The 16,284-nt window shown below is 35.8% G+C and overlaps 2 protein-coding genes across 2 annotated transcripts; both read left to right on the top strand.

Annotated features, from left to right (window-relative positions):
- Positions 1-8,071: 8,071 nt before the first annotated feature.
- LOC130738809 (glutathione transferase GST 23-like) lies at positions 8,072-10,645 on the top strand. Its single transcript, XM_057590965.1, has 2 exons — positions 8,072-8,591; positions 10,066-10,645. Exons 1-2 carry the CDS (start codon positions 8,283-8,285, stop codon positions 10,426-10,428), a joined length of 672 nt encoding a protein of 223 aa, XP_057446948.1. The 5' UTR covers positions 8,072-8,282; the 3' UTR covers positions 10,429-10,645.
- Positions 10,646-11,745: 1,100 nt separating this feature from the next.
- LOC130738808 (protein PLASTID MOVEMENT IMPAIRED 1-like) lies at positions 11,746-14,833 on the top strand. Its single transcript, XM_057590964.1, has one exon. It carries the CDS (start codon positions 11,970-11,972, stop codon positions 14,559-14,561), a length of 2,592 nt encoding a protein of 863 aa, XP_057446947.1. The 5' UTR covers positions 11,746-11,969; the 3' UTR covers positions 14,562-14,833.
- Positions 14,834-16,284: the final 1,451 nt, after the last annotated feature.

The following is a 16,284-nucleotide window of genomic DNA, read 5'->3' as shown; positions in this document are numbered from 1 at the left end:
TGAAGCTATTCATGGTCTCCGCCTTATAGCTGCAAGTTTTTAGTCTCTCATTGTACAGTGGCTAAAAGATAAGAACTCCAAAATTTTCACAAAATACTCATAATTAAACAAATAGTAGTGATCATTTGGCTTCTTCAAAGGAAGCACCCTTTAGAGCGTAAAAAATGGCAGAGGTCGAACAAAAGTAGGGTTTCTAGCCCTCTTAAGACCAAGGTTTTCTCAATAATCACATGATCAATGGACACCTAAACGTGTTTGCTTTTGTGCCTCCTCTAATTTTTTATTGCATTTTTATCTTTTTAATGCACATCACTAACTATTTCTCTTTCAGGTTTAATTTTATTTATCACCACATTATTTATAACATTAATCATTGATCAATACTATAAGGTGGTGGTGGAGGCAGTGGTGAGGGTAGTGGTGGTGTTGGTTATGGTGGCAGTAGTGGTAGTGGTGGCTACAATGTTGTAAGGTGTTGGTGGCGACAGCGATGATGACGAAGGGTGTTGTTGGCGGTGGTGTTGGTGTTGCTGACGGTGGCAACGACAGTAGTGACAGTGGTAGAGAGTGGTAGTAACTCTGAAAGTGGAATAAATATTTTCAAATATATCATATGTCATAATCTTATTCGACTTTACCTGACCTCTATATATTGGATGAGAGTTGTAATTTTTTTTTTTTTTGATAATTTGGAGGGTCTGAGACCCAATGAGAGTTGTTATTATTAGGCACAAACTGATACTGAGACGACCCAAGCGCAACCATGTGAGAACCATTGAAGTATTTCTTTAATTAATTAAGATACATCAGGGGTATAATTTGGTCGTGTGTTGTGTTATATTACATGAGTAGTGTGCTTTAGCATTTTCCATATTGGTTTAAATAATTCATCATTTTAATGTATAAGAAGGGATTGAGATATAAGCACATACAATGTTAGCATCAAACAATAGATAAACATTGTGTACTCCCTCTGTTTCAAAATAAGTGTCCACTTAAAGAGAAAATTTACTTTCATAATAATTATCCACTTAGAATTCCAGCAAAGCATTAATTGATGTTATCCTATGTGAAGAATAAATGAGGAGAGATAAAAATATATTTTAAAGTATAAAAGAGAAAAACAAATCATATGTTTCAAAAAGTTATCAATACTAATTATATTTCAGGTGTGTTTTTTTTTCTAAACAATTATTGATTTTTCACTTTATATGATGGGTATATTACAACGAACAATTTTTATTATTGATTTCTTTAAGATGTGGCTTTCAAACATATTAACAAATAAGTGTTTTTTACCCGCGCGTTGCACGGGGAATACATCTATTATATTTGATAGGTCAATTAATACCTTGATCATTAAAAATATAATAAACAACTGATGAAATAGAAGAGTATGAAATGATGAGCAAAGTGGACAAAAAGTCTTAAATTAAAACCCTTGTTGCATAGATTGAACTTCGTACAATTGAATAACTAATAAAAAAATTGGTTAACCAAATCTCAAATTATGCAAAACATTTTAGGGGATGTGGTTTAATGATGGCTAATAAACAATAGCTGATTTAATCTACAATGAAAAAAAGAGAAAAGATTTTTTATGTACGTGATTATGCGAGTTCATTTTTTACACAATAAAATAAACTAAGTTTGACTCATATCAACATGAAGTCGTTTCACATTCTTCATGAGCCTAAAGACAATAACACAAATTATAGATATGAAGAATCACCAATAAAGCTTTCAGAACACATTTTAATCTTAGAAAAAAAAGAATGTACCGCGAAATTTGTTATTGTATTTGATAAATTAATTAATACTTAATGAAGGTACTTTCTTGTTAAAATATATTTCTTCCCGTAGGAGAATTTAACTCCTATAATAATTTGTACAAAAAAATTAAAGTGGACTATATTATTATGTAGTAAAAAATTAACATCAAACTATATTATATTATGTTTTTCTTGTAACAAAAAAAAATTCCGATGAAATCTTATTAACATTTATTTTTATGTATAAGTATTTTCATGTAAAATATTATTCCTATATATAAAAGCTTTTAGGCTCTTTCTAATACATTTAGATCCAGCTTCTCCTTACTCTCAGGATGCCTGAAAGTCTTTTCTCAAGTCTATCTGGTGGGTAATATCGATGAAGATGATGACACCCACCATACCTTGCTTGCTTCAAGGTCGATCTCTTGTATCCTCCTCCTGTCGAAGACTTTAAGAGTAAACCTTGCCATTCCAACTTTCATCGATCGAGTTTCAGTTGCTTTTTCTGTTGATCCAGGTGAGAAAGCTTACTAAGGCAACCTCTGCTTTTGTCTATCTCCCAATATAAGAAGCATGTTGCTTTGCTCTTATAGTAGTACTAATGGGCGTACTTTAGAACAAATTTCCAGCGAAGGTCTTGACAGTTTGGAACTGAAAGGTTTGGTTCATTAATAATATCTAGTAGTTTCATCATGCTATTCTGCTTTTGAGCTTGTTGTACTTACCGGAGCATTTCTGCGATAAAAAAATTCAGAATAGTAAAGCAGTCGTAGTATGCTCCCTTTACTTGCTCTAGTGCTCAAGTGATAGCTGAGTGCATACTGTTTGCATCAGAATTATATATAAAAGACTCTTAAAAACAACTACTTAATTCTCCATTACAAAGAATATACATTACATCAGAACCTAATTATTATTTGTCAGTGACATAAGTGTCGAAAATAATAGTAATGGAAATTTCGAATGGTGTGGATAAGGGTTAAAAGTCCAATCTCATAAGAAAGAAAAATCTCCATTTACATCAAAATCTCTCTCAGATTTATCTACCTCACTATCACCACCGTTTTTCTTATAAATTATCCACAAACACACTCACAAATTCCACACAGTACCTAACATCATATGCAAATTTTGTTTTCACTGCAACTAGAGTCTGTTCTTTGACATAAAAAAGCACTTCATAAAGTAAGAAGGTATCACATTTTGAATTTAAATCATTAAAATATTTATTTCTAATTAAAAAATCAAATGAAACTTGCTTCCAAATCAGCAGCAATCCTAGGTGCTATTCCTAATTGTTGTCCAACTTTAACATGAATTAATATGAACTCATGCTAATTCTAATGAAACTTGCTTCCAAATCAGCAGCTTCTGTAACACCCCATTTTCTGTTATTAGGTTATTTATTATTTTATTTTAATTAGTATTATGGTATATGGTAATTAAGTGATTTTGTTAGATAATTAAGTGATTATGTGATATAGATAAATAAGGTTTTAGGGTTTAGCGTGAGTAATTGAGAGTGGGGCCCATTGTATGGCTATTTAAGGGTTAGGAGTGAAATAGAAAGAAAGAAAAGAAAAAAAATAAGGATTAGAAGAGAAGCAGAACAAGAAACACGTGAAAGCAGAGAAGGAGAGGAGAAAAGAGGAGAAAACTTAGAACTGATCTACAAGAGGTAAGGGTTTGAATTCATGTTTTATGGATTGGTATGATAGTGGATAATGATAGAAAGCATGATTTAGGAACCCTAGGTTGCAAAAATTCCCAAATTGAAATAGTTAGGGTTTGGCTTTTAGATGATTTTGGGGGTAGATGATAGGCTTGCATGATGTGCAGAAATTTACGTTCTCTTGTACCCTTTTTCGTGCTATGTTAATGGCCGAATTTGAAGAAGTAGTCTTCATAAAAGTTGTAGGTTTTACTGTTACGAAACTTTTGCCACTGGTTTCACGTCATTCTGACGTCTGTAGCTCGAGTTATGTGTATTTTAGTGAGTATAGGTTAAGTTGTCCAGTTTCTTACGAACTGCGGTTAGTGTACGATTTTTCCTGATTTTTGTACTTTGAATTGTGACTTGAAAATTTATAGAGGTTTACAAAACGTGTATACGGAACCATGATAAAAATATTAGATTTTTCTGAGTATATTTGATAATTTACATCTGTTTAATAGTTCATTAGATGTGTGGTGCGCGCACATGGCGAGTTGCGTAGGGAGATGTCGTGAGATGTCGCGACATGGTGAGTTATTCAGCGACATGGCGAGTTGCGTAGGGAGATGTCGTGAGATGTCGCGACATGGCGAGTTGTGCAGTGAGATGTCGCGAGATGGCGAGCATGAGCATGTCGCGAGTTTTTAGGAAAATTTAGAGAGAAATCCAGTCTTTAGGAAATAGTTGCAGAACCTGTTATATATGAATTATATTTAATTTACATCTATTTTTAATAATCATTATATGATGTTGTTTCTGAATTGATGTTATGTTTGAGATGCTAAGTTGTTGTGATTGCAAGTTGTATAATTGATAACATGTAATATGTGTTTTGTGCAACTGGTGATGAATATGCTAAAATAATTAGGACTTGGAGATGGTCTGAATATGCATATGTTAGTTGAGTTTTGCACAATACACTGCATAGTTGTCAAGAGGCAATGTTTGCTAGTTCTCGTGGAGGCTAGTGACTTGTCCCAAAACTGGAGTGGTTTTGAAGCCTAGAGGGCTTTATTGGTGGTTATCTGTCTGGAGTGGACGCGGTGATACCGCTAAGGGTAACAACTTTGGTACCAAAGGCATTTGCACGGGTCTCACTTGAGTCATATGTGTTATGGTGATATTTTTGGAGAGATTTGATGTGGTGGTAATTAGAGACTATTATATATGTTCTAATTGAGCTATAATTTATGGAGTATTTGCCATAACTGTGAACTTGATTAATTATGTTAAAATTACATAATTTATTATTTGTTAGTGAATGTGAGTAATTTATGTGGAGCATAGATAAGCTTTTACATTATTTATTATTATGCTTATCCATATGATATGAGTTCTCACTCTTCTGTTGGAATGATGTTCTATGCGACATCGCTCAGGTACCGAAGATAGTGGAGCTTCTCGCGAGGGTTAGTTGGAGGAGCTAGTCTTTCATTTACGGTTTAGTTAGGGGAGTCATGCTCTGTTATGTAACACCGGGAAACGTTTAGTTTTGTACCTTGATGTTAAGAGTTACCTATGAACTCTCTTTATGTTAAATTTTGGAGTTGAAATAAATCCGCTGTGCTATGCATATGATGTTGCGACATTAAAGTTGGAAAATTTATATATTTATTATGAGCATGACATGTGTTTTGATTTATGTTTCTAGAGAATAAGTGTAACACCCTCTGTGTTATGCATTTTACTCTGATTTATGATATATTATTATGCGGGGTTTAGAGGGTGTTACAGATTCCAGCCGTATCTGCATTCTAAGTAACAGAAAATCAAGAACTCATGAAGTGAGATTGATAGACATGTTAGAGTAGGATAGACTAAAGACCACCAAACATAATAGCAATATGTGCAACATCAATCTAGCTATTATAGTGCAAAGATAGCAATCAAATTTGCAGACAGGTATGAAAGCCAAAGAATGAATTGAAGCCACTTTTTGGCTATGGCCTTCCAGTGGTTTCCATAACCAATCAGATCTATTTGTAAGGGGAAACTAATCACATGCTACTAAAGAAGATGAATGGAAGAAAACCCCTCTAGAAATTTTAGACTCATTATATTTGTTGAACGGCTAAAAAAACTATTTGCTTTATGTAGCACTGTTGTTGAAAGTACAATAATCAAATCAAAAACATATGCTGATACTAAATCGTAATGTGATAATTACACACTCATGCAAGCAAGACTTCCAATCACACTAAAGTTTGATTAAATGAACCATAGTAGAACCATGATTAATTATAAAATCTAATATTGCCTTCGAAAAGTGACTTTTAATATATGTAATGATGATAAATAGATGTAGAATTGATGAACTAAGTCAGTAAAACTATATATGCATCACAGTAGTGCAACACCAAACACACATCTCTATCTCTTATCTGGTGAATATATACATATGCATCACAGTAGTGCAACACCAAACACACATCTCTATCTCTTATCTGGTGAATATATACATATAATGGACTGAGAAAAACCTCCATGAGTACTGGTCTCACATGTTTCGTGGCTTACTTGAAATGAGAGCAAGATAAGATCTTGAGTCATCAATCATGTTTCATCTTCAGCTAGCTGAGAATTAGAGAGTGTAGTTAGAAAGAGATATGCACCTCATTGTCGTTCTGTACCTACGGATAAATTCATGTCAAATGTTTCCAGGGAAGCCAAGGAAATCAATTTATTGTTAGAACATTGGTTTAGGCGTTTAGCATATTAGAAAGGATAACACCGGTTTTAAAAGTCTAACCTCAATAGTATAGCTTGAGCGAACAAAGATAAGCAGTAAAATCTCATCCATGATATGTAGTTCTGTAGTTGTAACGGCAAGCACCAACAATAATAACTAATTTCCTCGGTGCAAGAAGCAGGCAAAAAGAAAAAATTACCAAATAAAAAAGTTGCAAGGAAAAAAATCTACAACTTCTCCTTTCTCTCCCCTCAATTCTTTCACTCCCTCAATCCACTTCACTGACAATGATTAGGTTAATCAAAACATACACAGATCAATGTTTCACCTCCTATAACATAGGACACAAATTTTAGATGCAAATTAAGAAAAACGAATAAGATAGAATCACATACAAAGGAGAATCAGAAAACATAAAAAACAAATCAAAATATTGCAAAATTCCATATAGAATATAAAATGGACTCACCATCCATGGCTTCCAAAGAATCTCTTTGGTGGAATATCTATAAAAAAAAAACCTGAAGAAAAGAATTTGAAATTAGTATGGCAAGTGATGAACGAAATTGACCTTGAAGTCAAACATGAGTGAATGAAAGTTAAAGGTAAAGTAAAATAAAATTGAAAAAAACCATAACATATTATGCAAGCAAAGGAAGAAAATAATTTGAAACCTCCATCTGCAACCTTCCCAATCAGTCCAAGGCAACAAATCGGAGGGATGCGATTGCAAGTCGATGGCAAAGTGGTTCCGTTGAGAGATGAGACGATTTTGTGGGGGTGGTTCCGTTCAGTGGAGAGATGAGATGAAAATTGCATGGAGGAGATGAATTCCATGGAGGAGATAGTGGAGGTAGGCAGGGTTTTAAGAGGGTTTTTGCTGATGAGATGTATTATTGATTTAAATCACTTATCACAGATTTTATATTAAGATAAAATCATGAAATAAACAACATAAATCCTAATCAAATCTAAAATTTAAAAATGTACTAAATAAATATAGATAAAAACTATCAAAATCTAGCAAATCACAATAAAAACTCATAAAATCCGGAATTAATTTAAAATCCGAAAATAAATATTAATATAAATTAAGATAAAATACATAAATAAACAACATAAATCCTAATCAAATCTAAAATTTAAAAATGTACTAAATAAAAATAGATAAAAACTATCAAAATCTAGCAAATCACAATAAAAACTCATAAAATCCGGAATTAATTAAAAATCCGAAAATTCAATAAAAATACCATAAAAATTAATTAATACTCTAAAAATAAATCAAAAATAAATTAAGATAAAATTAAGAAATAAAAAACCTAAATCCTAATCAAATCTAAAATTTAAAAATGTATATTTTTTTATTAAGGAGAAATAAGGTAAGGAAAAATCATGGCACATGTGGCAAGTGTGGCCAAGGAGAAAGAGCTTACATGTAAAATATTATGTGAGAATTAATCTGGGAGCGACACGTCATTAACTTGGCCTGTGAGAGCGACACGTCATGCTAGAAGTTGTTCTTTTCTATTATATATATTGATTGATTGATAAAAAAAAAAAAAAACCTTTCCAAAATATCATTGGTCCTTTCAAAAGAAAAATAGTGGTAATCTTGAATAGATTATGTTTCCATTTCCGTATTCAATTAGGGAACTCCACCCTTTGGCAATGGCATATCTGAGAGACTCAGACCAAGTCTTTGCGAACCGGTGTGGCCTCCCCTTTCTTAAGCTATGGATTGTGAGCTTAACACTAAAAAACTAAGCACAACATTTTTTTTTAGGCACTAAGCACTACATATGACAAAGGTTGTTTAATTGTAAATTTATTTCTAGAACGAATAATTTAAATTGTGTTTATTTTTCTGTTCCACTTTAATTAAATTGAGATGTTTGAATCAGTGAACGTGCCCATGCTCGATTTTAATTTGAAAGTGATTTTGCTCATAAAATAATGCCACAATTTCACCAAGTCAAAGAAAGACAAATTTGGCCAAAGATAAATTTGTGACACTACTCATGTATGTTGAATTGTTGAGTATTCATTTCCTTTAGAATAGTGCTATTATCTGATAGATCTTGGCAGATTTAGCAACAAAACAATGGGAGAAGTGAAGCTGATTGCCACTCCTCAAAGCTTCCCTTGTGCCAGAATTGAATGGGCTCTAAGGATAAAGGGTGTGGAATATGAGTACATACAAGAAGATTTAGCAAACAAGAGTCCTTTGCTTCTTCAATCCAACCCTGTCCACAAGAAAGTTCCAGTGCTCCTGCATGATGGAAAACCAATTGCTGAATCACTTGTGATCCTTGAGTACATAGATGAGACATGGAAGGAGAACCCTCTGCTACCACTGGATCCATATGAGAGAGCACTGGCTCGCTTCTGGGCAAGGTTTATTGATGAGAAGGTACCCACAACACAACACAATATGATCCATCTTTTCCCACTTCTCTGTTTGCTTTGTTTCTTTGCATGTCCACTTTTCTGTTTGTATTTGTTAGAAAAGTAGAGTAACACAGGTAAAAACCAGAAAACGCAGGCAACAACCTTACAAGCCTAGAAAGAAAAATAACAGATTTTGCATAGGTTGTTACAAATATTTTATAGATTACCACCAAACGCGTAGATCAACTAGCATGAGGTTGTTCTAGCTTAATTAGATCTCTCGAATTTGAGTCCTTGTAAATGTAGTTGCGTTAAATGATTTGTAGGGAGTGCTTTGCCGCCGTTAGTCGTACCTACCCGACTCGAACAAAATTGCCTCATCAATTATAGCTAGGAAAGAGAAAAGTCTCAAAATCTAACAGTACTGCCTAGTGTTATTTGGAGGTTGGACCAAAATAACTCTAAGCTTGCATTGAAACTGTGTTGAGATAAGAAGACATCAAGAGTGATTTATATTGACAATCAAGCTGCTATTTCCATTTCAAAAAAATCCAGTCATTCATGGCAGAACTAAAATATCTTAGGATCAAAATGATCAAGTACTATTTTTTCAGGGAGGTTCAAAAAGATGGTGAAGTTTATTAGTTTGTGAATTGCAGAAGTTCAATTTGCTTCTAACTAACTATTAACTAACTGACTCTTACGCTAACTAACCGTCACTATCAATTACCTATCAAAGTTTAATTTGCTTTTTAGGATAGGTTTTGTTTCTGTTTATTTATATTAGGGTTAATCCTCTAATTGGTCCATGTGGTTGTGTGGCCGTCTGAAATTAGTCCCTCCCGTAAAATCTAAGTCCTCGCGTTTGAAAAAGTGTGTGTAGCAGGTCCTCGCCGGAGGGACTAATTTCCACACACTTTTCAAACGCGAGGACTTAGATTTTACGGGAGGGACTAATTTCAGACGGTCACACAACCACAGGGACCAATTAGAGGATTATCCCTTTATATTATTTAGGAATTGGAATTAGGATAAATATTCTATGACCTATCTAGTTGCTATTATATTGAATTTTTAGGTCTGCTGTTATTTTGAAATTTAGGAGATGTTTTTATTATGATTCTATTATTTACTTATTTCTCTTGTCACAAGAGTTGAACTGATGAATCAATTGAAGTGATTCCATTGTCATTCATAATCAAGTTCTACAAATTGATTGACCAACGGATAGTTGGTTACTTGGTTCAAATGATACATACTTGATTCTCCTTAAGCATTGTCTCGAATTCGAGTCGAGTCTTGTGTGTGGAAGGAAACCCCGCAGGGATTGGGAGAGCTAGTCTCACAAGAATGTGGAGGTTCATGGCTTGAACAAGATTGTTTGATCACATACTAACCCATAACAACATCATGAAGTTCTTTTTAACAAATAGGTATGTACTAAATACATCAAGCTCAAGCTGTTTGTTGATATAAGCTTCTTTTCTTGGAAACAGTGTGTGATTGGTGTATGGGGAGCTTGTGTGGCCCAAGGAGAAGAGAAGGGGAAAGCTATAGAAGCTGCACTAGATTCACTGGAATTTCTTGAGAAACAGATTCAAGGGAACAAGTACTTTGGTGGAGAGAGGATAGGGTATCTTGATATTGTAGCTGGTTGGTTATCTCATTGGATCAATGTCCTGGAAGAACTTGGAGACATGGAACTACTCACAGCTGAGAGGTTCCCATCTCTTCATGAATGGAGCCAGAATTTCATTCAGACTTCACCTGTCAAAGATTGCATTCCACCCAGGGAATCAGTGGTTGAATATTTCAGCTTTGGCATCAACTATGTGCGTTCCTTGGCATCCAATAAATAATTATCAGTAAACAAGTATATAGATATAGATTGATTATAATAAGGGGTCTTGACTCTTGTTATTTTCATTATTGGAGTTTGCTTTCATATAGTGTTCAGATCATAATCAATTCTGTGTAATGGTGGAGCTACCTAGATAGCTACACTAGAATTTTTATTTACCAATACTGTATTGTGATTCTGTGTGTCAATATAATTAAAAGTAACGCTTGGTCCCATTTCCTTACAAAATATAGTAGAAAACCCTGCAATTGTTGCATACTTGGATAAGATAACTAGCATGCACTAACTTGCTGAAGCTATTAGCATGACCAAGTTATATTAGGAAATTTTACATTAGGACATCTGATAACAAATGTTCCTTCTTGCTTCCTTCTGCACATTACATAGGCTCACTGCAACATTTGTCTCTGCAGTGGAAAACCCCATAATCACTTCTGCGGAGAAGCTATAAGATGTAGCTTCTGAAATTAGGGTGCTTTGAATTGTGTGACACAACACATCTAGACATGGTAAAAGTCACAAATCTAAAACAAAAGAAATGAAAATTAGGCAACCTCTGCAGTAAAATTAAGCATTAAGATCTTTCCCAAAATACAATAACAATAATTCAGCCTCTCCTACATGGATTAATAGGCATCATGGTTTTATTAAGTTTAAAGAAATTCAATATTTTTCTTTCTCAATGATACAAAGTGCTAACCCCCTCTACTGCTATCATTTTTTATCTTTAATTTTGACTCTTTTAGGTGCAAACATCCATTTGATTGGTGGGCCTACTTTCCTTTTTCTTGTCACATCAACTTTTTGTGGGTTGATACAAACCTTGTTGCTTTTTCTAATGCCTTGTATGCTCTTTGTGAGTATGGTCTTGTACACGTATGCTCCTGCAGCATGAAGGCAAGAGCTTCTCCTACGAAACCTGAGAGACTTAAATGGTAATGTATACCAGCTTACATGGCTGCAACTTAGCCAAGCATTTACTGGAAGCTAATTGCTGTCTCTTCTTCTGCCTCAATTTTCATCCAATCCTTTTCCTATTTGTTCCACTTGGAATGATCACCGCTAATTGGCACAAAAGGGGTATATCACCAAGCCTTTTGGTATTGATCTTTGACTTTTGTCATAACAAACTTTCTATATTCCCACATGTGACATGTCAATGGAAATTTGTTACCAATCCAAAGTTTATCACATTTACCATGCACCACCTACACCTAACTAAGGAAAACAAGCATTAAATTCAGTGGGACCACTTTCCATATTAAAATTCAATTTTGCCTTGGTCACCAAGGAGACAATGCCATGCCACCATTCATGTTTTATCAACACACACTTCATCAGATTTTCATGGCTCAGAAAGGACCAGCAACTTCACTATTCCATCATCATTAATACCATACTCCTCCAACCTCTAGTCCTTTAATTTAGCAACCCTTCCAAGCATGTGAACATCTTATCTTCTTCCTAGTCCCATAATTCCCCCTCTCTTCGTAACATCACCATTTTGTTTTGCTGCAACAACCTCTTCATTCACTAGTCATGGCAACTGATAACTCTGCCAAGAGAAACTCCAATGCTCAGCTCCTTGAAGAGCTAGAGGCTCTAAGTGAATCCCTTTACCAATCTCACACCACCACAGCTAGAAGAACAGCTTCTCTTGCTCTGCCAAGAACCTCAACTGAAACTCCTTTTGTCCCATCTGCAGAACATGACAACAACAACAATGACACTGCTAAAATAGACAACAAAAACAGCAGCAACAAACATTGGTCCCGGCGCATGTCTTTGTCCCTCTGGCGATCAAAGCCAAAGCTTGAAGCTCCCAAGGCACACCTCACTGAGCCAGATACCAAAATGCTTGATGACACGCCAAATTCAGCTGAAAAGAAAGGAATTTGGAAGTGGAAGCCTATAAGAGCTCTTTCTCATATTGGAATGCAGAAACTAACTTGTTTGTTTTCTGTTGAAGTGGCCACTGCTCAAGGCCTTCCTTCATCAATGAATGGAGTGAGGCTTTCTGTTTGTGTTAGAAAGAAGGAGACAAAAGATGGTGCTGTTCAGACAATGCCATCACGTGTTGATCAAGGAGCTGCAGATTTTGAAGAGACCATTTTCATCAGGTGCCATGTTTACTGCAACCATGGTAGTAGTGGAAATGGAAAGCACCTCAAGTTTGAGCCAAGACCATTTTGGATATACCTTGTTGCTGTTGATGCTAAAGAACTCAATTTTGGAAGAAACTATGTGGACTTGAGCCATTTGATCCAAGAATCCATTGAGAAAAACCAGCAAGGTACGAGGATTAGGCAGTGGGACAAAAGTTTCAGCTTATCTGGGAAAGCAAAAGGAGGTGAACTGGTTCTGAAACTTGGCTTCCAAATCATGGAGAAAGATGGAGGAGTTGAGATATATAATAACCAGGAGGAGAATTTGAAGTCCAGCAGGTTCAGAAATCTCACATCTTCATTTGCTCGCAAACAATCCAAGACATCCTTCAGTGTGCCTAGTTCAAGAATAACTACCAGAAATGAAGCTTGGACCCCTTCAATGACAAGGTTAGCAGAAGATATTCCAGGTATGGATGATTTGAACCTTGATGATGGCAAAGAAAAGGTGGGGGATTTTGATTTTCCGGAGTTTGAGGTTGTTGATAAAGGGGTTGAGGTTCAAGAAAAGAAAGAAGAATATGAAGGAGCAGAATCTGAGAAATCTTTAGAGGTGAGGTCAGTTTCAAGTGAGGTTGTGAAGGAAATAGTGCATGATAAGTTGTTGCACCTAGCTAGATTAACTGAGCTTGATGCAATTTCCAAGCAGATAAAGGCTCTTCAGTCCATGATGGGAGAAGATAACAGGTCCATAAAAGCAGCAGAGGATACAGAATCACAGAGATTAGATTCTGATGAAGAAAATGTGACAAGGGAGTTTCTTCATATGCTTGAGGATCTAGAAGCCAGAGGATACAAATTCAACGAATCTGAAATCCCCCCTTTGCAACTTGAAGGACATGAGCAAGAGCAATCTTCAGTAGATGGAGAAATGGAATCCAAAGTGTATCTTCCTGATCTTGGCAAAGGCTTGGGTTGTGTGATTCAAACAAAAGATGGTGGCTACTTGGCATCTATGAACCCTTTGGATAATGCTGTGGCTAGAAATGACACACCAAAGCTAGCAATGCAGATGTCAAAGCCTTATGTGTTGACAACATCACATGAATCCCCAAATGGGTTAGAGTTATTTCAGAAATTGGCTAGCATTGGTCTTGATGAGCTAAGCACTCAAATTTTCTCTTTGATGCCCATAGATGAACTGATAGGTAAGACTGCAGAGCAGGTTGCTTTTGAAGGCATTGCTTCTGCCATCATACAAGGTAGAAACAAGGAAGGAGCTAGTTCAAGTGCCGCTCGAATAGTTTCCGCGCTGAAAGGCATGGCAAATGCAATGAGCTCAGGAAGACAAGAAAGAATCTCAACAGGGCTTTGGAATGTGGATGAAGAACCACTCACTGCAGAGAAAATTCTAGCTTTTACAATGCAGAAGATTGAGTTCATGGCTGTTGAAGCGTTGAAGATTCAAACTGACATGGCTGAGGAAGAAGCCCCATTTGATGTTTCAGCACTCAGCAACACAAAGGAAGAGAACAAAGACAGTAATGATCTATTGAGTTCTGCTGTTTCACTTGAGGATTGGATCAGGGACCAAAGCTACAATTCTGATACTGATGAACCATCAAGTATCACACTGATATTTGTAGTCCAGCTGAGGGATCCAATAAGAGGATTTGAAGCAGTTGGAGGTCCTGTGATGGTGCAAGTTCATGCTACAAGTGTGGACACAAAGGGTGATGATTACTACCAAGATGATGAGGAGAAAAGGTTCAAGGTAATGAGCTTGCATGTTGGAGGTTTCAAGGTGAGGAGTGGCACTACAAAGAAGAATATTGCATGGGAGACAGAGAAGCAAAGGCTAACTGCAATGCAATGGTTGATTGAACATGGGTTGGGAAAGGCAGGGAAGAGAGGTAAACATGCATTGGTAAAAGGGCAAGATTTGTTGTGGAGCATTTCCTCAAGAATCATGGCTGACATGTGGCTCAAAACCATGAGAAATCCAGATATCAAACTAGTGAAGTAATGCTGATAAGTTATTATATATGCAAGGTAGTTTTAGCAAGTTGTGATATGTTGCACAATCTTGATTTCATGTTTCATATTCATCACAACTTTAGGAAAAAGTTCAATAGGAGTCTGGAGATTGTAGATTTATGGACACAATAATAGTGCTAATACTTATGAGGTCATAACTAGTTGCTTTTTGTAGAAACAATAAAAGCTGTGACCGAGGGAATGTTATGTACGCTTACTGAATTTCTCATATTCCTTAAATCCAATCATCACTTTTTTTTTTATTGTTATCTCTTTTTTCTTCAAACATCTCCACCCTCAGTACGACATAGAGATGGTTTCGTCTACCGTGTGTCAGTTTGACGGTGCCTCAGTTTTTTTGTGATCGTTGGATGGGAGTTAAAATGATCCAATGGTTGGGGTGTGTTACCTGGTAATGGTGGTAGGAAGATTGTGGCAAGTATGAAAATTTTGCAATGTGAACCTTCCCTTCCCTTCCGTTCAGATATATCGTTCGGTGTCCTCTGAAACCCGTGTTCTCCTCCGAAATTCCTGATGGTGTAATTGCGGACCAACACTGGTTAATTTTGGTCTAAGGTCTAAGGAGATAAAGCAGATGAAACCTTCGTCGTGGGTTCCGCCGCTCCCTTGAGCATCCGTCGCGAACCCTAACGGGTTCTCCCTTTTTCAAAACCTCTGAGTCGTTTTACCAATTCCAACCTGCTGCAAATACGAAGGATAGTTCTTTAAACCGTAACCAGGAGCCAGGAGCATGATAAATTGTTCAGATATATCTCCTAGTCTCCAGGAGGTACTGTTCATCCCCCCGGTGGATGTGGCACTAGGTGTTGGTGCCGATATCTGTTGAAATGATATGGGAATTCCCACTTTATGTGGTAGGTTTATCTTTGAATTCATGCGTTCCGATTAGATGTTTCATTACAAGCAAGCATAGGTATATTTTGATTTCACATGTTGCTTTTGTATTGATACTTTACAATTGGGAGTAATCTTGTTGGGCTCATCTTGTTGTGGAAGGAAAATTGTAACTGTGAGGGTGCCTTGTAACCGCGAACCAATTGATAATTTAGTAGGCCTTGGTTGAATTTGAATGAACAACGAAACCCGCAATTTGCCATGAAATTTGGTAGAAGGTTGAAGTTATGGAGATAAATGTACAAGAAATTGGGGTATGTGATTTTGATTTGCAGAAGCCCAGAAGATATGATCTGATATGGGAATTTAAAAATTGTGAGGCAGTATGTGATTTGCTAATAATAATAATGTAGATATTGTTAGTTGTTGTTGATTTAGTAGGCAGAACAAATACTTGATTATGTTAAGTTTTTGATTTAGAAGGCAGAACAAATACTTGGTTATGTTAAGTTTTTTATTTAGAAAGCAGAACAAATACGTGTTAGCACAAATACTTGTTGGTTGTTGTTGATGTAGATGACACCCTTGTTTGATTAATCTATTTCAGGGTACAATGGCTTCAACTGTTTGATTCATTATGTAACTATGAAGTATGCAAGAGCCAGGTTGGAAGCCCCATAGGTTGTGGAAGCATTTTCCAGAAAATTCAGGTTTCAGTGAAAGACAGTCATAAGTTGATTTCAACCTTGGCGCTGTTAAGTGTTGTTAGTAAAAATCATCATTATATAACCTTGTAGAGAAGATGGAGAAGATTGCGACAAATTAGGATATGGTTAGAGTTACAGTCTCTCCCCCCC

Source organism: Lotus japonicus, chromosome 2 (assembly GCF_012489685.1).
Source record: "Lotus japonicus ecotype B-129 chromosome 2, LjGifu_v1.2".
NCBI classification, from domain to species: Eukaryota; Viridiplantae; Streptophyta; class Magnoliopsida; order Fabales; family Fabaceae; genus Lotus; species Lotus japonicus.
This window is presented reverse-complemented; position numbering and strand designations above follow the sequence as displayed.

Excerpts from the sequence above, each read along its gene's own strand:
- LOC130738809 (XM_057590965.1), top strand. The coding sequence starts at position 8,283 with ATGGGAGAAGTGAAGCTGATTGCCACTCCTCAAAGCTTCCCTTGTGCC. Across the intron at positions 8,592-10,065 it reads CAAGGTTTATTGATGAGAAG|TGTGTGATTGGTGTATGGGG; the intron begins GTACCCACAACA and ends TCTTGGAAACAG.
- LOC130738808 (XM_057590964.1), top strand. The coding sequence starts at position 11,970 with ATGGCAACTGATAACTCTGCCAAGAGAAACTCCAATGCTCAGCTCCTT.